Here is a 27959-nt window from a genome sequence, read left to right as displayed (position 1 = left end):
CTGCTGTACCCAGCACTCGTCAGGAGCAGACTGGAGGTTTCCTCGGGGTAAGGGAAAATCCTAGCCTGCCCTATGGGGCTACTCAGATTTCAGGTGAATGTCTGAGCAACCCCATGAAGTCCTGGAACAGAGGTTAGGAAACGGACAATGTGATATTTTAGGACGTTTTATCCTTAACTGTTGGGTTTGGCAAAGGGGGGGGGAATTCTCCATATGCATAATATAATAATACTAAAATACCCTGCTGCACTGCACCCCCTGCAGGACTTGTAGGACCAGAAAGTTTACTGCCCTCAGAATGGCATGTCCTCAGGGAGAAGCTCCCACCCCTTTCAACTGGCAAGTGCTGCTTTGAAACATGGAGCACCAGGAAGTCTGCCAAAGGATGACTGACACCACCGGAGGAAGGACCAGAGCAGCTTTTTCAGTGAATAAACTCCCAGACTGGAGTGAACGTGTGGCTGCAAATCTCACGTGGGTTGACACTCATGGAATGAATTTCCTTCAGAATCTCTGCGTGTCTGGTGTGGGCCTCAGGGCTGAACTTGGATGGTTTTTCAAATGGCAGAGCGGGGATTAGTTGGATCAGCAGAAATGGCCCAGTCAAAAGAGTGAGAGCCCTAAATTACAACCATTGCCTTTATCCCCATAACCAGAGTTAGACCTCAAGGCAGGGCAGCTGCCTGCTCCATGGACAAAGCTTTGCACACCTCACAAGCTGCCCTTGAGACCCGCCCCTTCCAGGCACACAGTAATAGAAGCGTCCCAGGTTGTCATGGCACTGACATTCCAGAGCTTTTCTCAGCAGCAGCAACCAGCTGGAAGGTGGCTCTTCCCCTGCTCAAGCAAGGCACTGGAGGATGGAGAATGGAAACAAAGGGTTTCGAGGGGCACCCTTTTGGGATTCAATCAACAAGGTAAAGGCAACTTCAGAACGTTTTAGAGAATGCATAAATTTTAAAAAATTATTATTATTACCCACAGGGCATAATTGGTGCCTCGGTTTATCAAAGATTAATCCCGGGATATGTGAAATAAGAAAGACAGAGTGCCTCTGAGCATATACAGAGTGATTTTCACATCAGGGTAACTACTGCCCACTTCCAGATATCTGGAATTTTGTACAAGGGCATTAAAACCAGACGGCACAGTTTCGAGGACTGTTGGAGTAATCAGAGCACTTGGTATTTTAAAAATTAAACTGCTGTTTGTTCACCAGCTGAAGTCAGAAGGAGGTTGTGTGGATTGCCACACACAGTCATGAAAGTACAAGTCACACACAGAGGTCAGATTCTTATGCTCATGTTGGTTCAAACTTCAAAGTGATGGTCACACCCTGATCACACACCTAATGCAAACATATTCTTGCACACACAATCACACTACAGACATCACAGGAGCAGCCAAATAGCCAAACCCTAATTTTCCAGCACTGATGCAGCTGTGCCAATGGGGCATGTGCTGCATCCTCTGGTGGGGGGCAGTCATGGAGACCTCCTCAAAATATTTGTTCCTGTACCTCACAACTGCATTGCACAACAATTTCAGTGCTGGAAATTTGGTTAGGACTGGGCTGCTATTTGCAGAAAGTGTATCTCTTCACCATCAAGTAGAAGACACTTTAGTTCACACATACCAGTTATATCTGCACATGCCTAACCATGGATTGACCCCCCCTTTGTTAGCTGTCATAAGGAAAACATCCTCACGTGTTCCACCAACTTGAATTTTATGTGTGAGTAGAACCTTGCTGTAGATTGTATGTCTTGTTCATTATTGTTTTAATGCCAATAGAGGTTCTTGACTCGACTGACCCCCCCCCCAAACCATTACAATTAAGTTTGCAATTTTCTAGCATAACCTATTAAAAACTTACATATTTTCCCATATATAGACAAGGGCAGCTTTCTTCTATTGACCTAAGGCCCTCTTTTCCCATTTGTCTCAATTAGCAGCCACTTCAAATGTGATGTTTTCTACATGAATGAGTAGTACATGAATGTAGGAAAAAGTCTGCTGTAATGTCCCGATCTGCTGGAAACAAGCACCCTGGCTAGCGGGGCACTCAAACCCCTGGAGTGCCTTATCAATTGTCAAAAGCCTGGTGGTGTGCCTTGACCATTTTAATGCCTTGTCAGTGTACCATGAGATGGAAAAGGTTGAAAATCACTGCTCTAGAGGCCCTGTGTGTTGCCAGGGACTTCTGGGGCCCCCCAGCCCTGTCTGGGAGCTTGCTAAGGCCCCTCCATGGGCCAACCTGCTGCACCCCATCCCCCCTTGGACCCATCTAGAGCAGTAAGTTGAGGGTTGGGGGTGGGTGGCCGGGCCCACATTGCATATGATTGTTATGCATGTATCTGTTTTGTTATATATGCATGTACTGGATAGCCACAACCAATTATGACTTTCCAGCACAAGACAAGCAGTGAAATCAGTACATGAGCAGTAATCACACATGATTATTCAGGTACATGTAGTTTGAATTGTTCCTCTCTATTACATAGAATGTCTATGTAAGAAACATGCAATGTTTTTTCAAAGTTTTCTTCAGCATATTCTCCCCCTCCCCATTTTCCTTGAGCACCTTGTTTGGTCTTTCTCTGCCAGTCCTAGAGTTCTCTTAGCTGTTGGGGGCCTGTAGTGGCCTCCTCACCCCTTCATGGTGCATGGGGGGCTACCACTCCCATCAATACTGAGGCTATTCAGGCAGTGCTATAACCAGGTTAGTGAGAACCCTAGACCCTCTGGCGTCCCCTGATGGTGCACTGGGTGCTACCACTGCTACTGGTGCTGATTTAAGGCCTGGCCTGGCTAGGTGGTCAATCTGGTTAACCCCCAATGCTTCTCCTCCCCTCCCCCGGATTCAGGGGTTGGTCCACCTGGAGAGACCTCTGATGGGTGTGCATCTTCAGTCAGTGCCCAACCTGGCTAACATTAAATGCCATCCGTTCTCTTTGCTTGTATAATAAAAAATAAACAGATTACTCTGTTGGGAGTGGAACGTGAATATGTAATTGGAGGGATCCACCTTTGAAGAGAATCTTTGTTTGGATGATCTTTGGATTCTTTTCATCCTGTGATCTTTTTGATTTTTCTTTTATTCTTTACTTCCTACTGACCATCAGATTCTTTCTAGTCTTACAGTGCTATGACTGAATAGATCATGTGCTTCGAGCCATTATTTTTAAATGAAGTTAGAAAGGCTACATCTGGTTAATTCTAGCTGGCAACATAACTGTTATGCTATTAAGGAATTAGCCTTCTACTGTGCGATGTCTATAATCAAGGCTGGCATCAGGAGCACCCAGTTTGCCTTGGGCCATCAGACTCCTGTAGCAGCAGAAAACCTCTCTTAGCTGAGTCACTCCCTCTGCCTCCCATCCAGAAATGGGAGCTCTATCCTAGAAAGTCTATCTTCGCAGGGATCTCTTGGGCAAGCTCCCATTTGTGGACATGATGGTTGGCCGAACAGGAAACAATAATACCATTTCTTATCCAGACGGACATGGGAGGCACCCCACCAACCAGACTTTTGTGGCATGCATGTAGCAGGGGCGCAGCAAAGACACTTGGAGCTCTTAGACCTGAAGCCAGCACTGTCCATTATCATGACTTTTTAAAAAACCCATTTCTGCCCAGCCCACAGGTGTAAATGTTTGATCCCTGTTGCGTATGTGCAACATTGAATGGAAATGGCTTAAAGTGTCTACCTTTCTGAAATCTGGTAACATATTGCCTTTAAGAAGCCATTTCACAATACATGTTTTTTAAAGAGATTTTAAAAAACCATTATGCATCTGACACAAGTAACAATAACTTCAACAGAAAGAAGAGCAAGAAAGTTTAGTTTGGTAGATGCAATGTGGCATAAGTGAGAGTAAACTCCCAAATGCTGACATACACATAGTATATCCTGTGTCAGAATTCTACGGGAGACTGAGCTCTGAAACACAGGTTCACAAACAGGTTTATCTAAAGTGTGAAGCGACTCTATATTTATTCCAAACAATGAAGCAGCAATTGATGGTAGCCATTTTATAAGGTTCAGTTCATTTCTGTACAAATTTCTTTAACACCTTGACTTCGTATTCTTCTGCTAGGTTTGATGTGTCAGCAATTTATCCAGATGTCAAGAGGCCTAGTACCTACCTGCAGGCACCTTACTCCAAAGTTGTTTTGTCAGACTTGGTGAGTCTGTGCAACTCATATAAACGCAAAACCAAAGTATTCATCAGATGTACTATATAGGTGGTTGAATGGGGAAGATCCCATGAGTATCCATTAACATTTACTATATGGGAAGGATGTGTGAAAATTTGAAACTAATTTCTCATGGGGATAATTTGGGTGATCTGATCGGATCGCAGCTCATCTCACACGAAGGAGGGGGCATACATCACACTGTCCCCACTCACCAAATGTACCTGTCTGTACAACCACATGAGGGTAGAGCATCAAGCAGTGTTGCAATCACCTGCTATCAGGCTGGCTTGGATGTTCAGTCTCCACATGCTCAGGCAAGAATGGCTTGCCAGGTGGGCAGGAATGGAGTGGCACACACTTGCTTCTCCTTATACAATGGGCCGTTGCTCAGGTGATGGCATCATGATTTATTATCTGCATAGATCTCATATCTTTCCCCCTCTCATTTTATAAATTTATTCTTGAAAAAATGTAAATGAAGGAAAAATAAAAAATGTGGTTGAACAAGAAAACGGAGCTCATAGTCACAATGCACCATAGGTTGTATCCAAAACATTTTGTTATGGATTGAGTCCCACTGAAATTAACAGGACTTACATTAGAAATGACTAAGAGCCCAATCCTATGCACGTCTACTTAGAAGTAACTCTCATTCTAGTCAATGGGGCTTACTCCCAGGAAAGTGTGGATAGGATTGTAGCCTAACAGCCCAATCCTGAGCTGCCCGGGGCGCCGCCAAATCCTGTGCGCCTGAGGCTACTCAGGCAGCACCTCGGGGGAAGGGGACTTTTGTCCCCTTCTCCCAGGTAAGGGAAGCAGCCCTGCAATGGGTTGGCGGTAAAGGTTGGTGGTAAAGCCGTTCGTGTCGGGCGCCGAGACCTCCACAAATGGACAGGACCCAGTGTAGCGGAGCTCCACCAGACCCGCCTCCTGCCTCTCCTATCCCTCCCCCTGGCACACCTCTCGCCTGCCCTCTCCCCACCCCCTACCTCCCCGTCACGCCTCCCTGTCCGCCCTCTCGCCACCCTCCCCACGCCTCCCCCCTCCCTGGAATGCCTCCTCCCCACCCCTTCCCCGCCCCCACTTACCGCGGCTTGGCAGTCCGTGAGACCACCAACCAGCGGAGAATAGGTGCCTGTCCTGTGCTAGGCCAGCGCTAGCCAACACCGGCTGGCACTGGGCTAACACAGGCGGTAGCCCAGCAGTGAGGCTCACAAACGTGCCTTATGGCACGTTTGCAGCAGTGCACAGCAGCTCGAAGCCAAGGCTCTAACTTGTTTCACTGATTTCCATTGTGCTTAGTTATGACTTTCTTTGACTAAAACCCCATATATATGTTTGAACTTCATATAAGTTTACCAGCCAGCCCTCCTTTTTTAATATCTGCAGTTTTCCAATTCACAGAAAGGAAGGGACAATCTCTTGTGGTTCAGGGTTATGATGCCACATTGTCCACATGAGTAGACTGCTCCTGTAACCAGTTAACCTCACAAGTCAACAGTATTATGAACCAAGTCACAGATGTCTTGCCTAGAATGGCTTCCATTTCTTGCTAAGCTCGGGCATGATCAAGATACACTTATGATGATGTCCTTGTCTTTGTACAGTAGAAGGAAGACATCATATACAAAATGTACACAATTTGAAAGTTATGTCATGTTTGGGAATACATCTGAAGTGTCAAAAGGTTTTGGGAAATACAACCTCTCTCTGAAACTGTTGTAAAGTAGAAGAGAGATTTGAACAGCGCAGATGAAATCACAACTGCACCTGAAGTCTTTTACTACTCAAAGAGCATGGAATTAGCCAAGAGGCCTCATGAGAGCTTTTTGGTTTGAATTAGGGATGGGTGGAAGTAGAACAGCCTTACTTGTTTTGTGTTTCTTTGCTGCTTGTTTTGCAGCAGCAGTGGTTGTTCTTCATCCCATGGCCACCTGAAGATGACCTCCAGAACATGGGATCCTCTAGTTAAAAAAAAAAAAATAGCTGCAGGGAAGAGTGATACTGCTGTCACCACCAGTAAAGCTATCACTTCCCCCCTTTCCTCTTTAGCACCAAAGTGCACTCCCCCCCCCCCAATTTTGAGATAGCCCTAGTTTAGGTCCAAGATGTTAACAATCAGAACCCCATACTTCAGGCACATATATTATCATTCCCCTTTGGTTCTTACTCACCCAAGTTTTCCAAAAGATCCCACTAATGTCCCAAGGATTCCACACCAGAACATAGGAGTTCACGGCCACTCTGCTCTGTTCTTCTGCTTACACAAGTTACTTGTGTTTTACATTTCCAAACAGCATAGGAAGATGGCCACTACTTTCCTCTTATCATAAGGCAGTGGTGACCATATCATGGAATATTAAAGAAATCAAACAGGGAAAGCAGAATAGGCAAGATTTCCTACCAAAGCACTTTCAGATAACAATAATGCTGAAGGAACTCCTATTGAGCTGGGCCTCTGCTCTGTAGCATACCAGGTCTAATCTAACCCTAGCCATGTTCTCTTAGAGAGTATGGGGATTTTTCAAAGGAATTGTACTTATGCAATAATAATAATAATAATAATAATAATAATAATAATAATAATAATAATAATAATAATAATAATACCCTATGCTTCCTTTAGTACCGAAAGTTAGGACCAGGCACCTATAGTCTTGACTATGGAAGTTTCAGTGCCATCGCCTTGCAAAAAAGACTTTCAACCTCCAGCTGGGCAAAGGCCCAGGAATCAACAAGACTCTCTCAAATGCCACATTTCAACTTTAAGGATATATGCAAGAAGAAAAAAACTCTGGTAGGTGCTCAGCTTCAGTCTCTTTGCTTCATGTTAGTTGAATAACGAGCTGCAACTATTTACCTGTTCAGCATAGATTCACTTGAGGATATGAGCCCACATGCCAGAATGCCTTGATTTGGGCAATGTATTGAAGATAATTGTTCAAACAGAGAATGATTTTTTGTCTGCAAATTCAGGTGGAATTAAGTCCTTGCTTTAGCATAACACATAGCATGATCCTTGGTTTCAATTAAGTATGCTTAGGACTTGGATTTGATAACCAGTAAAACTGTATCAGCTTATAACCCGATAATCATTTGCATCTCTAGAAGCCCCACAAAAGTAGAGCTGGCACCAGAGTGTGCAAGGCCTTCTTGAGCCCTTAGTACATGCACGTGCACTTCCTCTCTGCATAACCCCATCTAATTGGCTGGTTCCTGCAGGCTCAGCCTTCTACTCTCAGTTTACTGAATGCTGGGGCTGATGTCAGGGAAGAGTAGTTTCTTATCCTCATTCCAACTTGGGCTTAATTCCAGGCAGTGGTCCCCCATGTTGGAGCTTGTTGGATCATTGTCCTCTGGAAGGGAAGGAAGGAGGAAGTAACAACGCAAACACTTCCTCCTCTCTTCCCAGATCTAATTGCTCTCAGGAACCCTTTAAAGCTCCTGGTAGATTCCTACTGCGTGTTACGGAAATTGTATCATCCTAGTTGTTGACTCTAGATTTTCCTAAGTCAACTTCTAGGCTGCTGCAAGTCCTGCACCAGCCAATTATGAGGTGGGGTGGATTGTTGGGGTCATGGGTCTTGAGCACATGCCCTGGTAGGCCAACAGTCAGGAACTACCATTGCAATGAAGCCACAACTGCTCTTGTTGCGCTTCTCCTCCAGATCTCTTGGCTGACCCATTCTGCAACATGAGAGGGTGGACAAAAGGACTCATGAGGGAATGCTAGAAATTGGCTAACCCTTTCTCTGAGAATGTAGCTCGTCTTACTGACACCCTTTTAGCCTCCTTCAAAACTTGTGAGATATTTTGTGCAAGCAAGAACCCCTCTATTTGCCTCAAATTTTGCACTAGGGATAATTTGGTGGCAACTCTAGTTATGGTTGCATCCACCTCTGCTATTGGAGGGCTATTAAAAAGTCACCATGCACTTTCATCACCCTACTTGCATCTGTTCTTTGCTTCTCCAAGAAAGAAAACCTGGGTCCTGGAACTTACGAGTACAAAAGTTTTCTGGAACTCCAGGAAAGGCATCCACGTAGTACTAAAGGAATAATTGATACCGGAGAAGTGAGGTTTAAAGACCGTATCAGGGTAGGTACTGAATCTCTCCTCGCAGAAACAACTCCCTTGAAAAACATTTAAAGACAAGTTATGCATTCCAGCCTCCTTCTTATTGTGGAACTTGGCTATATATTCATAATTAAAACCTACAGCTGCAATCCTAACCTCACTTTCCTGGGAGTAAGTCCCATTGAACACAATAGGACTTACGTCTGAGCAGACCTGCTTAGGCTTATGCCCGAAGTCTTATGGTTATAAACAACTGACAGTAATTTGGGGTCTTAGGTGAAGAGCAACAGGCCAGAGTTTGGATGATACCTTATCCCTAAACCAACCCCATGCAATAAGACATGTGTGATCCTACTGAATGAGTTTTCTACCCCTTCTCTCACTTCCTAGGGAGTCCAGATCAGTTTTCTTAATCATATGTAGAGGGATGTTTCAGGTGAATTGCTCTTCTGTCCCATGATTAAGGAAGGGAGTGGAGTGAATATGGGGCATAAAGTTTCATCTGAACCTGCACAGTGTTTTCTAATTAGAACTATTACGTTGGTATATTGCACTACTTTGTTGAAAGCTACCTTCTTGATCAACTCTTGCTACATTTCCTCTGACATTGTGCCTAAAATTGTTCAAACAAAGGAGATGTTTTATGAAAGCCAATTAAACTAATAATTCTATGAAGCCAATTAAACTAATGACTCCTGTAAGGTGCCTTTGGGGCGCTTTAGCCTAAGAACATGCAAGCCAAACACTACTTGGTGTTGGATGGTATCTCTCCATCACTGTACAGGGGGCTCTCATGTGGGTCAAGATCTGGCAACCATGGTTCACTTCTAACCATAAAGTGACTAAACCACCACCATTTTGTCTAGTAACACATCAGTAGGTTGCAGTGAGTGAAAGGGGTGATATTGGATTTGTGTTATAATCATGTGCTCTGTACTGTAATTTGTGGGCACCTCTTCCTCTGTTCCTATCATATCACACTGCTTTAGCAACCCATAAAGAAATCTGAAATCCCTACTTGTCAGATAATACCTTCAATGGAAAGAGTTGAGTGATTCTGTGTGGGTTTTTTTTAAAGAAGTTTTCTAATTTATATCAATATTCCTTTTATTTCATCTGAATTTGGGAAGGGAAAACACAGATACATTGGCTGCTCTCTGTGGTTTAGAACTGGTATAAAAAAAATCCACTAGATCAGCACCACTTTCTGTGAAGCAAGGGTGACTCACAGTGGACTAGAAGGCAAAAGGCATCTTAATTAACACTGCTGAAAAGACAGCCAGCCCTCCAAATGCCTACAGTGACACTGTGTCCCAAAAGTGTTTCTTCATTCCAAATGGAAACCCCAGTTGTTTTCCACTTGCTCTGTATCAAAATGTCCCCCATGACAGGCTTTCCAGTTTTATCATCATAGCAACTGAAGGCAGCTCAGGACTTAAAGGGTACTTTCTCACAATACCTGAAGATTCCTGAGTCTTTACTAACCTGTCCCCTGGGGGCTGGGGATAAGAATAGGCCCTCAGTTTGGCTGTACTTGTCGTAAGAAGCGACTAAACAGCCACCGGGTAGATGGGACTCGTCAGCCTGAAAAGGCAGCTCATCTGAGAGAAGGAAAACTCTGATCCCAAACCTCCACTGCCTTGTGGCTACATCCAGTTATGGAAAAGGCTTCAGGAGTCAACCTCGAGGCAAAATCCGGAGCCGGAGTCCCTGAGGCAGTTCATGGCTGAACACAGTCACGTTCTGGCAACTCCTGCAACGTTGCTGGAACCAACCGTATTGGCTTCTGCCTTTCCATTGGACCATTTCAGCGACCATTTCATTGGACCATTTCATTGGACCATTTCAGTGGAGAGGGGGGATTTGCTGCATGGGTAACAGCCTATCCTCCATACCTACTTTACCCAGGCTTCGCGCACTGGAGAGGACACTCTGTTCCAGAACCACCATTCAGAGCGCAATACCATAGTCTTCCGAGACTGAAGGATGCCAACAATACTAACCTGCAAATACCTGAGCTGTTTTCTTTGCTGGAGAGAAGAACCGGTTTGGTAGCAGTGGCTGAGAACAGCAAGTTCCTAGGGTTGTCTGCTTTTCTCTGACACAGCCACTGTGTCTTTAAAAGCAATATGACAAGCAGAAATAGTATAAGTGAAGCATTATCCATAATTGCATTAGTGTGCCTCCCATTGCCAAACCTAGATTCACTTGCTAATATCTGAAGGATATCAGGGAATAAGACCTAGAGATGTTCCGCACCACCATTCAATGAACAGACACAGCTGCCCTGTCTGTAGAAGCCCTCACTTGGTCAGTGTTGCTGACCAAGTGAGGGCCTGCCTAAAACTAGGGCATGGCTGCAGGGATAAGGCCTGCGTGCCAGATATGGCCCACATAAGCTCTTTATTTGGCCCATGTGAAAACTGGGCTCTCACAGCTCCACCCTTTCAGCAGCACCATTTTTGCCGAGACTCTGGGAGGGAGGGAGGCCTCAGAAGACAAGGAATGCTACAGGGGAAGGAGCAGACCAAGAGGGCTGAGAGGGAGACGCTGCCATTGGTATTCATGTATCATGTGGACTGCCCTTTCAGCAGTGTCGCTTCTGCTGAGGCATCACTTCACAGAGCACCTGAACTGCAAAATGATGCATTGGCAGGAGTGGTGCTAATGAAAGGGTGTTGTGTGATAATTGAGCTCTCCCGTATCTTGAAAATATGATCGAGATTTGCAGCTTTCCTCTTCTGCCATTTGTAACTAAAGAATTCCTACGTGAGAAAAAAGTGTGTATTTCTAGCCACCATCTGCTTAATGACACCACTTCCTGCTTAATGATGTCACTACTGGCCCTCAGCAGGTGCAGTGAATATTATTTGGTCCACTGTATGAAACACGTTTGATACCCCTGAACGAGGGACCCACTCTACAGCCCCACTCTAGTCCAGTGGACTCCAGCCCCACTCTGGTCCACCTGAGGACCATTGTTGTGTTGCAGTATTGTCTACCCAGTGTTTTCTTTCTCTTACTGATTCTCCTTTCTCTTCTAGGAATGCTACCCTGGCCCAGGAACCTATGGGAACCCTTATGCCCTGCAGGAAAAACGCTGTGTGACTGCACTTGGAATAATGGACAGTAAAACTGCAAAATGCTTCAACTTTCCCAACATGGCAAGCTTGAGCTCTTAATTCTTCACTCAGCTGCTCTTTATCCCTGTGGCCTTCCTGTTTGGTAATTATGAATCCCATAGAAGGGAAGAGCTAAGTCACTGAATGAGTCCTTGGGGCCATGCCATCTCAACCTTTTCTAGATTTATGGCAATAATAACTAAACCAAGTACTTTGGGTGGTTTTGTTTTATTAGTGCCTTTCTCCTCTTCTTCATTTGAATGAGATTCCCTATGTGCAGGTCCTGGGAACACTTGTATGCTTCGAGGCTACTTGCAGGGAAAACTTCTGCTGCCAGCACATTGCATTGGGAAAGCAAAGAAGCATTGTGGGCAATTCCATCATAAGCCTGATTGGGGGCTATTATTTATCCTGCCATTCCTCCAATGAGCTTGAGGAAACTCAAATTTTATCTTCACAACGATCTTGGGAAGTGGTACCCAGAGATTATGTCTAGCCCAAGGTCACATAGCAGGCTTCACACTGAGCGCAAGGATTTGAACCTTGGTCTCATACAAATCGACATGCAAATTGATACATCACTCTGGGTATAGCCTATCTAGTCTGTCTACTCTTTTGTGCCACATGCCCCCAAGTTATTTCATAACAAGTGTGCCTCCACTTACTGAGAAAGGCAGGGCCAGTCAGGTAGGACCACTGAAAAACAGAACTGGGCTGCTTTCACCCCATTGTGTTCAGCCATGCTGTTTTGTGTTCATCAGGGGTTTCAGGGTTTTTACCCCTACAGTGCTGTACCAAGAGGTAACTGCTGTCTCTAGCAAGCTGTAAGCCATGCAGCAGCCACTTGACCAAGCTAGTTCACTACAGAAAAGCAAGCATCCAGCAGGTAGTTGCTGCATCCAGATGCTGCAGGGAGACAGATGGTAACCACTATGAGATGCATGCAAAAAAAAATAGTAATGAACCCGAGCTGACTTTGAGTGGCACCATGGATGCAGTTTTCTATTTGTGCAGCTAATATACTGCAGATGGCTATAATTTTGCATCTGTGCTCCAATACTCATCTGATTGCCTCTTGTTGTGATGCAGATGGAACTGCACATCCCCTATTCAGGACCACTAGTGGTTGTGTACAACTACAGCAATATCAGGACCACATGAAGTTCATACTGAATCAAGAGTATAGCCTATCTAGCTCAGGTCAGGTGGGCCCCCATATCAGCAGATCCAGTATCTGCTGTTTCATAAGAACATAAGAACAGCCCCACTGGCTCAGGCCATAGGCCCATCTAGTCCAGCTTCCTGTATCTCACAGCGGCCCACCAAATGCCCCAGGGAGCACACCAGATAACAAGAGACCTCATCCTGGTGCCCTCCCTTGCATCTGGTATTCTGACATAGCCCATTTCTAAAATCAGGAGGTTGCGCATACACATCATGGCTTGTACCCCATAATAGATTTTTCCTCCAGAAACTTGTCCAATCCCCTTTTAAAGGCATCCAGGCTAGACGCCATCACCACATCCTGTGGCAAGGAGTTCCACAGACCGACCACATGCTGAGTAAAGAAATATTTTCTTTTGTCTGTCCTAACCCGCCCAACACTCAATTTTAGTGGATGTCCCCTGGTTCTGGTGTTATGTGAGAGTGTAAAGAGCATCTCCGTATCCACTCTGTCCATCCCCTGAATAATTTTGTATGTCTCAATCATGTTCCCCCTCAGGCGTCTCTTTTCTAGGCTGAAGAGGCCCAAACGCTGTAGCCTTTCCTCATAAGGAAGGTGCCCCAGCCCCGTAATCATCTTAGTCGCTCTCTTTTGCACCTTTTCCATTTCCACTATGTCTTTTTTGAGATGCGGCGACCAGAACTGGACACAATACTCCAGGTGTGGCCTTGCCATAGGTTTGTACAACGGCATTATAATACTAGCCGTTTTGTTCTCAATACCCTTCCTAATGATCCCAAGCATAGAATTGGCCTTCTTCACTGCCGCCGCACATTGGGTCGACACTTTCATCGACCTGTCCACCACCACCCCAAGATCTCTCTCCTGATCTGTCACAGACAGCTCAGAACCCATCAGCCTATATCTAAAGTTTTGATTTTTTGCCCCAATGTGCATGACTTTACACTTACTGACATTGAAGTGCATCTGCCATTTTGCTGCCCATTCTGCCAGTCTGGAGAGATCCTTCTGGAGCTCCTCACAATCACTTCTGGTCTTCACCAATCGGAAAAGTTTGGTGTCGTCCACAAACTTTGCAACCTCACTGCCCACCCCTCTCTCCAGGTCATTTATGAAGAGGTTGAAAAGCACTGGTCCCAGGACAGATCCTTGGGGCACACCACAGTTTCAGTTATCTGTGGATTGGGGAGGGTCTGTGTGACCATTAATGTTCTTTAAAGGCTTACTGGTGTTTCTTGCTTTAAACAGGGTGCTATATGCATTCAAGCTTGTAGTGCAAAGAGAACAAGTTGCTGGCAGCCTGAATCCCTGATGAAAATAGACCTAATGCTATGCTATCTGTTTAGCATATTTTCATCAGGCATTCAGGCTGCCAGCAGCCTGCTCTCTTCTTGCTATAAGCTTGAATGCTTATAGTGCCCTGTTTAAAGCAAGAAACAGTGGTATTAATACAGGTGTCTCCTGTATCCACGGTTTCCATGTCCACAGGGGTTCCCTGGAACAGATCCCCCAGAGATATGGGGGCAGGCCTGTATTGTCCATTCTGATTGGCAGTGGTTCACCAGGATTTCAGACAAGCCATCCCTGGAGGTGCCAGGGATTGAACATGAGACCTTCTGCTCTGCCACTGAGTCATGGTCTCTCCTGCTCAACACAACAGATTGTAACCTTGCTTAAAGTGTGTAGCCCTTATCCTTTGTTTATTCCCAATTGATTTTAGGGAAGCGGTTTGGGACCAGGTACCTACAACATGAAAGACAGCATGAACGAGATGCTGAAACGAGTCGTCAGCACGAGAGGCCCGTATGAAACCTTTACAGGAGACAGGACAAAGCCTATGATTTCTGGACATTATGCAGTGGATGTATGCTCATCTTTGCTTGCAAGAGCTTTCCAGAGCATCATGGTGCTGGGAAGTAATTCAGACAGTGCAGCGTTGCAAGCCCCCAGTTTGACTTGCTAGCTTTCAGAAGCTCAGCAAGTCCTTCCTCCCCCACCCCTTTTAAATCCCCACTTTTTGTAATAATGGAACTCAATAAGAGTTTGGGGGAGCGGTTAAAAAAAATGAGATACTTTATTCTCAAAACAAAAACAAACAACTTCCTATTTTACATTTTTGCTCACAACCTTTGAGATCTTCTTTGGGGAGAAAGGAACACACTCTCGAGGTGCAAAAGTCTGTAAATTGCTTGTTTTAAAAGAGTGTTTGTAAGAGTCCAAATGTACACACTGCAATGTTGTTTTTAATGTTTCTAACAGTCCAAACCAAGGTGAGATAAATATTCAGCACTGAAGGGCCCAGTGGACTCATTAGGGAGCAGATGCTAACAGGCTGCAAACGTATTTCACTTGATAGCACCTGGAAGTTCACAGATAGTCATAGTTTCCAACGGAAGCAACTTCTTGGCAGCTATAATAGTTGACTAATGTTAACAGAATTATTCCAGACCAGAGTCTTCTTTAGATATTATGAAATCTCCATAGCTTTATGATGTCTAGGAGCATGGTGGTAAACTCTGCGCCTGCCACCAATGTGCTCTGTAGTCCCACCTGCCCAACCGCTGATGTTACTCCAGATTGTTTTGTAAACATGGCAGGCTGGTGGGGCCACTGCAGAGCATATCAGTGGCACAGACAGGGCTTGCTGGCACACTTCTGGACTTTGCGAACCCATGGAGATTCTGCAGTTTCATAACATCTGACAAGGACTCGGACAGACTGATAACTGCAACCTTAGTTGCATCACAATTTTTATGATGATGCCACTTTTTGAAAGTGTTCAAAGTACTTTGCATAGTTATGTCAACCATCCTTATAACAACCCTGAAATGTGGACCATTTGTTCCCATATGGCAGCAGGAGAACAAGTTAAAAGATGCAAGTGACTGACCACTTAGGAGGCCATGTGAACTTTAGGGATCGTTTCTTAGCAATATTAATCCTGACAGAGAAGTAATCCCTTTTCCTGAGTGGGGGGATTTGTAGCCCGAGAAGCACAGAAAAAATGTACTATATATAGCAATGCTAGTCCCAAGGCTAGCTGGTTATTTGAAGTAACATCTTTGGACCCAATTCAATTCTAGTTCAGATGACCCTGGAGGTTTTAGGGTTTGGGGTATGTTGTATGAGGGTAGACAAACAGGAATAGTTATAAGTGACCTGTTCAATTACTGTTGAAACCCCACATATTTACTACAAACATTTTTCACAAAGCAAATATTTCTTCCATTATTGGTTGCTAGAAAAAATCCACTGAATTGGGCAGTTCCAACATTAAAAGCTTCCTGGATGAACTGGAGACAAAGGACAAAAAGAGACATGGTGTTTTCAGCACCCTCCCTCGGAATCCTGGCTGCCCAACTGAACGGATTTTCTGGACCACTGTTGGCCAGTGTCCACATGAAAATGTAGGTGAAACTCTGCTGTTCTCCAGTAGCTAGTCAAATGCTGGTTTTCTGAGACACTGTGATGAGGCTGGGATAGTACTAGAGGACCAAAAATTACATTTTCCTCCCTAAGGTAGCAGTCTTATAAACACTTTCCTGGGAGTGAGTTCCATTAAATTCAATTAGACTTACTTCTAAGTTGGCATTTATAGAATTGCACTGTACATGTTGCTGTTTAAAAGCACAAAACACAAATTGGGTGTTTGTACAGTTGAGCATGGGGTGTCCCAGCTCATCTCTGGTGGTATTCTCAGTCAATTTTAGATAGATTTAGGATTGGTAGATATGAAAGCAACAAATAATATAACCAGGGTCAAACTGGGTTCGGGCAGAGTTTAATCCATATTGTGAGATTATGTTAGCTAATCTACTATAATGAATACAATATAGATTTCAACAAACATCTCCCATATGTTCTAAAAGATCTACACCACTCACCTGTTGCTATTTGGCCAGCCAAATCTCTTGTGGGAGGGCACTCCATAATTTTGGTGTCATTACAAAATCATAGTAATTATTATTCCTCCTCCTCAGTTACTGAAAGTAATTCCTTATTGATTTGTTCCAGTTCAGAGCAGCACCAGGCTCATATAACATAAAGCCTATTCAGAGAAAGGAATATGAAAATCAACCACCATTCTGGATAGGAGCGAAAAGATTTGACAGAAAAGCAAACCAGCTCTTTTTTGGAAGTAGTGTAAGTAGAAAGACAAGAGTGGCACCCAACAATATTTCTCTTTTTTCTCTTCCCTTTTAAGCATACTTTTGTACTACTTTTATGAATTATATTCACAGAGTTGCAGTTGGAAGTGGATTTTAGATCAGGGGGATCAGGTTGAATCCTCCTCACTCAGCCACAAAATTTCCTGGGTGACTGGACCAGTTCTCTCTCTTCACATAGACTTAACAGGTTGCTATGCATGGTTTCCCCTTATCTTCCTATTACCCTGAGCTCTTTGGGAGAAAGGTGGCCTAAAAAGAGAGAAGGGAGAACCTACATTTCGTAAACTAAATGTTAAATTTCATGTTTGCTTCATCTGTGCAGACCAGTTAAAGACAACACAGTTAATTTGAGATCAGACCCGTCATGCCTTTCATTTCACAGTCAAAACTGATTAAAGAGGACTCTGGAGTGTGGTGTTGGGGTTAATTATTAATTTTTAGCATTTTTATTCCACCTTATCAGTTGGCCTCCAGGTAGCTAAAAAAAAAAAAAAAAAAAAAGACTTCTGACCCCCCCCCCCAAAAGAGTACAAAACCACCAAAATAAAAGGAGCACAAAAGCAGGATATAAAACAATAAGACCAGCCAATAGCTGTCACAACAAAATATAGCACGCCCTTCAAGAAGACACTGAAACAGGTCTAAAATAATTGTTCACAGCCATTACGAGGCATAAGAGGAGAGATTTTGTCAGGCACTACCAGCTGTTGTTTGCAAACGTTTTTGCAAAGGCATTCTCATGTATAATGCGTGACAGGTATCTAGCCTGGACGATACTGAAGCAGAGATGACTGCAACCAATGCAAATGGTCCACCCGCCACATGTCACTTTTTTGAAAACTGCCATGAGATAACCTTTGACATCAGGGGCATGCCATTTGAAGTCTCCTTACCCCATGAACCCCATTGGTACAGCTTGGAAACTGTCCATGCAATTTGAGTTTTGTGACTCTGATGAACAGTGCTATATGGAAGCAGTTTTCACTGACCTGGTATGGCTTATAGATGTGTGCCTGTGTGTGCTATAGTTGTATCAGTACTTATGGATTTAAGTATTTCTCCATTTGACTCACTATATCACAAATTTCACTGTGAGACCTCATTGCAACAGTCCCTTTTGGAGGAATACCTCCTGCAGTCAATCCACAACTGTACATATTTACAGTTTAAACAGAGCTCACTAGAATTTTAATTACTGAACAATAATCAAATGCCATGACTACACTGAACTCTTGCTTAATTTTTAAGATATGAATGCTATGATTTTTCCAAATTATTTTCTACATGGAGCACGCACAAACTGACCCCTATAGCATGGATGCAAGCATTGCACTGGCTCTGTTGCAGGGTTCAAGAAAGCAAGACTCAGTACTCAAGGGTGATCATTTGCTGACTTTATTTCATTGCAAGCAATGGGCATCTCTTGGGACTAATGTCTCAAAGCATGAGAGCAATTTCCCAATGTTAACTGGACCCTTTATACCATTCTGTTTCCTTTGTTTGAAAATCTGAAATCATTGGCTGAAGTTTGACATCATAGATGGGGCTACCTCTTAATAGGCTATAGATAACTTTAGAGACACCTGATAGGCTTGTTTCAGGTTACAGTTCCCATAAAAGGTAAAATTAAGCAATTAAACATATTGAATTACAGTTTTCAAGAACCAGCAGGTGTTGCTATAATATCATTTTATCCAGTATTGACCCAGTGCTGACCCTTACTCACATGTATCATTCCAATTAGAAATTAACTGACAAGTCCTCTCACTAGCCTCATTAAAAGAGAACACAAAAACACTTAAACACAGGTGTGAAGACCTCATTTTTGGCAGAACTTCAGACCCATTTCTTGGCATACATCCCCTTCAGTCTCATCCTAATTAGGATGGCCTTGCATGAGCCACTTATCTCTTCTGCATTTCTTCTCTTGGTTTTAGTAAAACACTGTGGGGCCCTCTGCAAACCTCTGCGAAGCAAAGACCTTTAAACTTCCTTTAACAGTTTCACTAAAATCAAACAATTTGACTTCTTGGTCTTAATTGTATATAACTATTGTGAGCTTTTACTTTGGGTACATACTTTGGTTTGGTATCAAAGATTACTTGGTCTCCATATGTATGCTTTTGCTCTAACAGCATGAAAGTATAGTTACAGAGTTTTCTGGGGGACACAGGTGTGTTTAACTTCTGCCAAGGCTTACATCTCCAGCCATTGCCTGATACTGTTATCTAAACTAAATTCCAAAGTGTGTAACACAGCCTTTGAAGCTCCAAAGTTCCAGCCTCAGTCAGCTTATTGCCTTTAATAAAATCAAGCAGCTTTTACTATTTTCTGTGCTTCAGATTTGCAAAATGATTCTTTCTAAGCAGACTTTTTTCCACTATGCTTATGTGTTGCTCCAGTGGCCTTTACTTTTGGGTTACAATCTGGGGTCACCGTGCCTCAGCTCTGCCATCTTGCACCTGACACTGTATCCAGTTTTCTTATACTGTACTGTTCTTTGGCTACTATACAGTAGAGTCAGATCACAATGATACGTGTGCTTACCTGGAAGTCTGACATTTATCAGTAAACATGGATAGCATCAGCCTGCACAGTGCTCACTTCAATCCTTTGTCTTCAGCTGGGCTCAAATGCACCTTACTCTGTGTGGACTGAAGAGTTCCTATGAGGTTCTATACTGTCACATTTCTTTTGCTGATAGGCTTAAACACCTTTAAAATGATGTGCCAAAGGAGTGGTTCTGGCACTTTTCCTCCTCCTCATGCCCTCTCTTGTATCATCTATATTCATCTTTTCTGGGTTCCTGTGGTGAACCAGAACAAAGCTGGAAGAACTCAGTCAGGGAAAGCTTTCATTTGAAAGAGTTCACTTCTGCTTAGGGAACAGGTACGGACTCCCAGGCAGGTTTTTTCCCCTTGATGCTGGAGAGCAAAGAAGTTAAAAGAGGTCAAGAATGAAGGCTCTTTTGTAAATTGATGGGGAACTTCTCTGATTAAGTTTCACTGATCATGTTGCTGGAGCAGTGAACTTGCCTGCAGCTGGTTTGAAAGTTTATTGCAACAGGGGAGTTAATCTTGTAGTGCAGTTCACTGGCCACACATACACTCTGTGTGTGTGTGTAAAAAACCACACGCACAATCCATAAAGAGAGGCATCACCAGAGGTCTTGATTCAAATGAGTAGTCAAATCTCCAGCTGTCACTTTAAGATGACAGATTTCTGCTGTACCTGTATTAGTAGAAGAACATTTACTCCATCCTAACAAAAAGGTAGCTGCAATTTTAATAGCAATTTTCCCTGTCACCACATTTTAGATGAAACTGCTACATTCCTGTCTGGTGAAACTCAAGCTGAAGGATTGTACAGTACTGATTCAATAAATACATAGATCAACTATTATATACACTATTTAAACTTTATGTTAAATACAAGAGGCACAGTGTCCAGGTTTGGGCAGGAAACAGAGGCAAACTTGTGTGAGAGACTGCAAGAATACTGATGTTCTTTGAAAGAAAAACTTCTGGCCCTCTTAAAGCAGCAGGGCAGAGTAGCGTAAAGTATTATGATAATGCAAACCATCAGACTTTGAAATCACAAAGCCAGAGAATCTTCCATTTGTTTATAAATCTCATAAAGGTGTGGCTGATGATTCTGATCATAAGTGATAAAGGGTACCAAGCTAATTGTGAAAATTCACAAAGAGCTTCACTCCAGAAACACTGAGCAGATTCAGATACGAGGAGGAATAGCAGCAGTTGCTGAAGCAGCACCTTTGGCACTGCTGCAGCAAGCCTGCACATAAGGGACGCATACAGCTTTAGGCATACCTTAAGTCTGTGCATCTCCCCAATGAAAGCTCAGAGGTGGACAAATCCAGGGATCTGCTTGTCCACACTTTTCATAATGTCCCAAGCTGCTGCTTGTCTACTCTTCTGTTAACAGAACCCAGTTGGAGTTGGACGCTATGATACCACAAAGCACGAGAAATACCCAAAGAAGATCAGATACGGCTCACTTTACATGAGTGAAACACAGCGTTACCTTAGTAACCTGGAGAGGGACAAGTGCTTACAGTAAGTAAAACCTTACAAATGTACAAGGCAGACCATTGGTTTTTAAAAATCCCCTCAAACGTCTACAAGCAAAGTAAAATGTTTGGCTAAGGGCACAATCCTGAGGCAGGGCTGGGACCCGGCAGTTATGCCGAATCCCAGCCCCCATTCCTGAGCAGTGTGGAGCGGCTGCAAGCTGCTCCACTCTCCTCAGACTTTGCCATCTCCGGAGGTGGCGCAAGACCAAGGAGACCTATGGGGGCTGCAGTGGCTTACCCAGAAAGAAGGGGAACAGTTTCCCCTTACCTCCAGCTGAGCCACTTTGGGCACCTACCTTGTGCTGGATGCAGCGCAGGCCTCCTGGCCTGCCTGTTCCAGCGCAAGATAGGATTAGGCAAGTTTTTAGGTTGCACACCACGTCTGGAATGCAGCTTGCTTTTTTACTAGTATTTGGAGGTTTCTTTTCAGGGTCTTCCAGACCAGTGGTTCCCAACATTTATTCACTTGCGTGCCCCTTAGCAGCCCATTTCCATAATTGTACCCCTCATATTAGCAAAATATTTATAATTAATATAATTGCTGTTATTTCAAATTTATATGTTTTCAACTACTGATCCATATGTGATAATACACAAATTGATGACCAAAAACTAGGTTGGTAGGGCTTTTGCAGCCAGCTAGCTGCGTTCCTTTCTGCCTTGCCAGCCCCATAAGGCATTCCAATACAGACCTGTCTTTTCCTGCCATTATTCAGTTCTTTTGCAAGTACCTCTAAAGGTCCTGGCATGTACCCCTGGGTTGGTACCCCCAGGTTGGGAGCCACTGTTCTAGACCAACAATTTTCAATGTTTTTCTTTTCACAGCACACTGACTTCTATGATCTTCTCTATGGTCTTCACCTCTTGTGATGTCATTTCTGACTTCTGGGAGGCTCTTCCGGGTTCTGCAATTCTGTTTCTAGGGTGACTTTCTGTAGAGGCACAGACAATTTGTAAGTAAAGATAGTTACCCTAGAAACAGAGCTGCAGAAGCAGGAAGGGTTTTTCAGTGACATTCAGTGCACTGCTCTAAACTCCCACAGCACACCTGTGGACCTTTCACAGCACACCAATGTGCTGTGGCACACTGGTTGAAAACCGCTGGTCTAGATCAGGGGTGGGCAAAATTTCAACTTTAGGGATCCTGGACCTTTAACGATTGTGTAAGAGAGAATTTCAACATCTGTGAGATGACAAGCTGCACCTGATGAAATTTCCTCTTCTATACAATTGTTAAAGGTCCAGGATCCTTCAAGTTGAAAGTTTGCCCATGCCTGGTGTAGACTAAGAAGAGTCTCATGAAGCAATGGGTGCACAATGCTGTTTGAGAGGCAGGGACCCACAGAGAGGGATGGGATGGCATTTGCTGAAGATGTTTCACTCACCCCATTGTAATTGGAATCTACAAGGCAAGCAGCAGCATCCTTCAGAATAGCAAAGTTCTCTCAACCCTTCAGAAACACACCAAGCCAATTTTGTAACCATACTGCATAAGGAAGGAATAGGATGCAGTCAAGCCCTTTTTATTTCAATATTCGTAGAAAGCATGTGTCTTTGTTGTGTTTTAAGGATTGCAAAGCTGCCTAGAGAGCCACAGTTGGAATTTACTTAGGGGTGCTTGCAGGAATCACATTTTCTGTAACATAAAAATTTTGCTATGAAGTGACTAGCCGAAGGAGAACAGCAAGGATGGTTCTTCTTACCGTTCATCCTTTACACAAATGTGAGGTGTTACTTCACCTTGCTTTCCTTCCAGTGGACATCTTTTCCTGGTAAATCTGCCAACTGTGGCTTAAGCAAGTTCTAACCTGTGTTCAGCCTACTAGAGGGTGTTGAGCAAGCCTCTCTGTCTAGCTTAGGCTTGGTGAGAGGCTAAACTGCGGCTGTGAGCTCCTTGGAGGAAGCAGGACAAAATGCATGACTTTGCTGGTGTGCTCTTTTCTCTTTTTCAGAGAGCGGATCACTCCTGTTAATAAAGGCCACTGGGACAATCCAGCGACTGCCTGAGTCACTGCTGCTTCCTGTAACAATGCAGAGTTAATCAAGCAGACATCAGCTGCATTTCTATACTTAATTTTCAAGGAAGATTCTGCTAATGAAAGTGCACAGATCCAACAAGTACAGACACCTACACACTTGCTATACTGATGCTCTCCCAATGTAATCCCATACACATTTGCAATCATCTTTTCACTGCTGGTGATTACTGTACTTATACCATCCAAAATCAGACATGTGGTGCAATTTGACAAATGCACGCTTTTTAAAACAACTGCACTGTCAATATTAAATGGCTCAACCCAAGCACTTTCTATCAGTGTATTTCTTTTACCCAAGGAGTGGTTCCTTTTGTTGCATGAGGAAAAAGAGGTGACTGCTTGCAACTCGTATTTGGTTTCTAAAAGGAAATGAAGGCATCCATGGACAAAATTCATTTTGCATCCATGCAGAATATAAAGTAGCATTTTGTTTTTGTTTGTAAATGCCTCTCTACTACTTTGAGTGCAATCAGGAAGGCTTTTCAGCCACTACTACAAGCACTTATACATGTGGAGCACTTTAAAGAAAAATCTAATTCTGGTATAGTATCTGAAGGGAACTCATGGTGCATGAGGATTTATGCACTTATGTGCAGTCCTTCAGTGAGGCGGTCATGGTGCAAGTGGATGCTAGAAGCACAGGGTCTCACTATACCATATGTCATCAGTTCTAAGATGCACATTTTTTTCCGCATTTTAACATCTCTGAAATGGGGATGCATCTTACAATCAATGGCAGCCACACAGAAATGCTACATAGTTGACATTGCCTATGCATGCACAAAACTTGGACATAGGTGTTCTTATTGTCATCACTACACATGTTGAGATTGCCACTCAAAATGTCTACAAAAAGATTACACTATGATGCAGCATTCAAACAATAAGTTATTGTGTATGCAGAAAGGCATGGGATCAGAGCAGCAGGGTGTACATTTGATGTTTGTGAAGCAAATGTTCATCACTGGAGGAATGACTGCAATTCTGTATTTTCTTGTAAACAACAATGTGCTTTACAGGAGTTGAGGAAGGAAGGCTGCAATCCTAACCACACTTTCCTGAGAGTAAGCCCCATTGAGAGTAAGTCCAAAATAGGACTTACTTCTGAGTAGACCTGGTTAGGATTATGCCCAAAGACACCTACAAGCCCCATATGTCATGGATCCTTAGATGCACATTTTAACACCTCTGAAATGGGAGTGCATCATATAATTGATGGCATTAACACATGGTAGCCCTTGCCCCCAAACTGTAACCCATATGTAAAGGCCACAGTGGTCACAAAAGCAAATAATTATAGGCTGCTCTAAAAGGAACCAAAAGCTGCTTTGCTGTGTTCCAGAAAACCTTGGCTTTGCAAACTGGGCCCCACAATGTTTATGTTAAAGCAACAGGTGTGGAAGGCCAAAAGATAACAGTACCAGGCAATGGCTGGAGACTTGGCAAAAGTTAAAACACACCTGTATCTATCAGGAAAACTCTGTAACTATACTCTTGTGCTTTTAGAGTAAAAAGCACACATAGACAGAATTAAGACAAAGCAGTCCTTGCCCCAGATTGTAACCCACGTAGTAGTTGTAGGACATAGTAGTCATCAGAAACAGGCCATAGGGAACCAAAGTTGCTTGTTTTTAGTAAAGCTTTTAAAACCCTCTTTAATAAAAGGACAAAAGCCTTAGTTTTGTAGAGAGGCGCCACAGCTGCTTAGTGTTTATACTAACACATAGGAAAGGTATGCAGATAAGATAAAGAGTATCAGGCAGATCACATTGTGCCATCTCTTTTAATAATGTTATTCTAGACCAGGAGTGTCAAACTCATTTCATCCTGGGGGCCTGTTTTGCCAAATCCCAATCCACTGGGCCTTGTAAACCAGTCCAATCAGAGATGCCAATAAGCCAAGTTACAGTCCAAAGTCAGGTTCCAGGTAGGTCAGTCCAATCCATCAGGGTATCCAAATCAAAGTCCAAAGCCAAAGTCCAGTCACAATCCACAGTCTGATTCCCAATTCCATAAACCAAGTCAGTCTCCTCTCCAACCTGCACTCCTTCAAAACCCACCTAACCCTTTCTGCCTCAGGTGCTCCCTATATACCTGAGGGATCTCCTTATGCTCTAGTGGCTGCAGCTGTGCAGCACACCTCCAGCTACCACCTGGGCTTTAATCCTGCATTTACTCAGAGCAAGGGGCACTGTGGACACCGCACCCTATCTCCTCGGTAATATCTTCCGCAATTCCAATACAGGGCCACACTGGATTCAGGGCACCTACTGAGGGCCGAACTCCAAATGTGGCTCCAGGAAGTGACCTGAATCCTGTTTTTTAAAAAGCTGAGGCTTCTCCCTCACTCTGCTACCTCACCCCACCCCAGACCCCATTCTGCCACCAAGCATCCTCTTCCTCACCCCATTCTGCCACAAAGCATCCCCTGCCTGCCAGCCAGTCACCCCCAGCCCCCATTCTGCCACAAAGCCAAGCAGCCAAATTGTGTCTCTGTTGCCTCAGAAAGCAGCTCTGAAATATATGTGTACGGTGTGATGAATATTTCTAAACTCTGTGTCTGAGAGGGAAGGATTCCTCAGTTTTTAGTTCAACGGCACTTTCAGATGCGGTTTTTAGTCTGGGACAGTTGCACTTCATTCAACCTCTGTTTACTGGGAGGGGGGCTCAATGACCATCAATCTGTTGTCTTTCTGTATTTTCCCTGTGCTTAAAACATCTCATTTATCAACAGAGAAAATCTATGAATAAAGAGAACCAATGCTACAGCAATGCAGTGGTAACATACTATGGGCTGCTATTAGTGCTACTTCTCTGGTTTTCTGTTTTTGTTTTTTTGAACAGGTTGTTGGCAACCTTCAGTCTTGAGAGACTATGGTATCGTGCTCTGAATGGTCGTTCTGGAACAGCATCTAGTGTGGTTGAAAAGGCCGATTTGGGAGTGACAATCCCTTCCACACTGGGAGCAAGTACAGTCTGTCCCTGGTCTGTCTCCCTGGCTGTGGGCCTTCCTTCTTTGCCTCTTTGCCTCACTCTGTTGGCCAAGTGTCTCTTCAAACTGGGAAAGACCATGCTGCACAGCCTGCCTCCAAGCGGGCTGCTCAGAGGCCAAGGTTTCCCACCTGTTGAGGTCCACTCCTAAGGCCTTCAGATCCCTCTTGCAGATGTCCTTGTATTGCAGCTGTGGTCTACCTGTAGGGCGCTTTCCTTGCACAAGTTCTTCATAGAGAAGATCCTTTCTGGGGATGGGATCCGGCCATCATCCATTCTCACGACATGGCCGAGCCAATGCAGGCGTCTCTGTTTCAGCAGCGCATACATGCTAGGGATTTCAGCACGTTCCAGGACTGTGTTGTTTGGAACTTTGTCCTGCCAGGTGATGCCGAGAATGCGTCGGAGGCAGCGCATGTGGAAAGCGTTCAGTTTCCTCTCCTGTTGTGAGCGAAGAGTCCATGACTCGCTGCAGTACAGAAGTGTACTCAGGACGAAAGCTCTGTAGACCTGGATCTTGGTATGTTCCGTCAGCTTCTTAATTTTGGACAGGTACATGTTCAAATTCAGTACACCACAGAAGAAACAGAAGAGGTGAAAGAAGAAAGGCTAGTCCACTGTGTCCTGGAAGCAGGACATATCTGGAATTAGGTCTTTGTTCTAACTGCGAGATTAACAGCCTAATCCTCTGGGCTATAAGCACCAGTGGAACACTGACTGCTGCAAAAGCGCCATAAAGTACTTTGTGGCAGTGCAGGGAGGCGGTGCACCAACAGAAAGGCCAGAGCTTTCCTGCAGCTGCTGAGTGGCAGCTGCCCATGGACACAGGTAAGGTGGTGGAGGGGTGGAAGGGGACGGGGAGGGTAGAGCGGGGCAGAGAGGAGTCAAAACTTGGCAGAGAGGGTGTAATGCAGCAGGGATGTTGCAGCAGGATGTGGATCTGCAGTGATGGTGCGCACTGCGTCCTATTCCCCATTTTTCCTGTCTCTGTACACCCTTTCTCTCCTTAGACTTGTGCTAGTGAAATAGCTAGTGCAGTTCTGAAGAGACCCATTGTGGATTGGGAGGCTTATGTATTGGTAAGGGGATTTAAATCCCATTTCCCTTCTAAAGCCTTCCAATCTGCCACCTCCCCCCCCCCCCATGCTGGATATAGCACATCTGCTTTTAGTGCAGCTGTACCAGTGGGGGTGGAGAGGGTAGGAACGCGCTGCTCAGACCAGCCGTAATGCCGTTGACTTATTTAAACATTACTCAGTTCAATTCTTCCTCTAACTCTCAGGAGTGCATTGAGTTCTGTAAATAATGTGCTGGGGCACTCTGTTACCAGCTGTCATGTATTGTTTTGTATTGCTAACCTTCAAAACCAAGGAAGTCCATGAGCACAATATTTCACAATCTTACTTGGTGTGAGAACCTTCCAGATTGCAGGAGGAGAGTGTGACACAACCCGCATAACTGCTTCTATTTTCTCCATCCCACATCTTACATTCCCTTGGACAGTGGCGGTTCCAAGCTTAGGAAAATAATTAATTAATGTTGTTTACATGTCTGTGGCAGACACCTCCACATTCTACAACTAGAGATGGGAGGTGGAACCCCGCATCTAACCTGTAATTAATGTGGATCTACTGGACTAGTTTCCTGGACTAGTTTCTGGAAATGCATCTGAGTCACCCAGCAACCAATAACAGTTAAGGTTTTGTTGCATCTAGAACTGCCTGGAAAGGCTTTTCAGGCCATTTTCACAGAGTCCCCTTTTGCATAGTCCTTACTGAAAGAAGGCACAGGACTAAGCTGAAGATTTGCACACATTCTCTCACTGAGTGGCAAGTATTATAAATTAAATGAGGCTCATTCCTGTATGTTTATGGGCATGTGTCCTCACCTGCATGACTGCGGTGGACATATTTCATGGTCAGTATATAGAACAAACAGTATATAGAACAAACAAACAGATGTGACTTTCTTTTACATGCTGTGTGATGGGGCACACAGATGCCCAGGCCCCTGCCACATACCCCACCGCATGTAGAACCTACGCACCAGGGGACAGTTTGAATCAGAATCACTCTTTTG

The 27959-nt window shown here is 44.2% G+C and overlaps 1 protein-coding gene across 1 annotated transcript; it reads left to right on the top strand.

The window, feature by feature from the left end:
* Nucleotides 1-867: 867 nt before the first annotated feature.
* CIMAP2 (ciliary microtubule associated protein 2) lies at nucleotides 868-22857 on the top strand. Its single transcript, XM_066626324.1, has 10 exons — nucleotides 868-917; nucleotides 4101-4188; nucleotides 6830-7000; nucleotides 8179-8301; nucleotides 11325-11444; nucleotides 14309-14452; nucleotides 15831-15995; nucleotides 16603-16731; nucleotides 20703-20833; nucleotides 22803-22857. The coding sequence occupies exons 1-10, from the start codon at nucleotides 868-870 to the stop codon at nucleotides 22855-22857; spliced, it is 1176 nt and encodes a 391-aa protein (XP_066482421.1).
* Nucleotides 22858-27959: the final 5102 nt, after the last annotated feature.

Source organism: Tiliqua scincoides, chromosome 4, assembly GCF_035046505.1.
Source record: "Tiliqua scincoides isolate rTilSci1 chromosome 4, rTilSci1.hap2, whole genome shotgun sequence".
Lineage (NCBI taxonomy): Eukaryota > Metazoa > Chordata > Lepidosauria > Squamata > Scincidae > Tiliqua > Tiliqua scincoides.
This window is presented reverse-complemented; position numbering and strand designations above follow the sequence as displayed.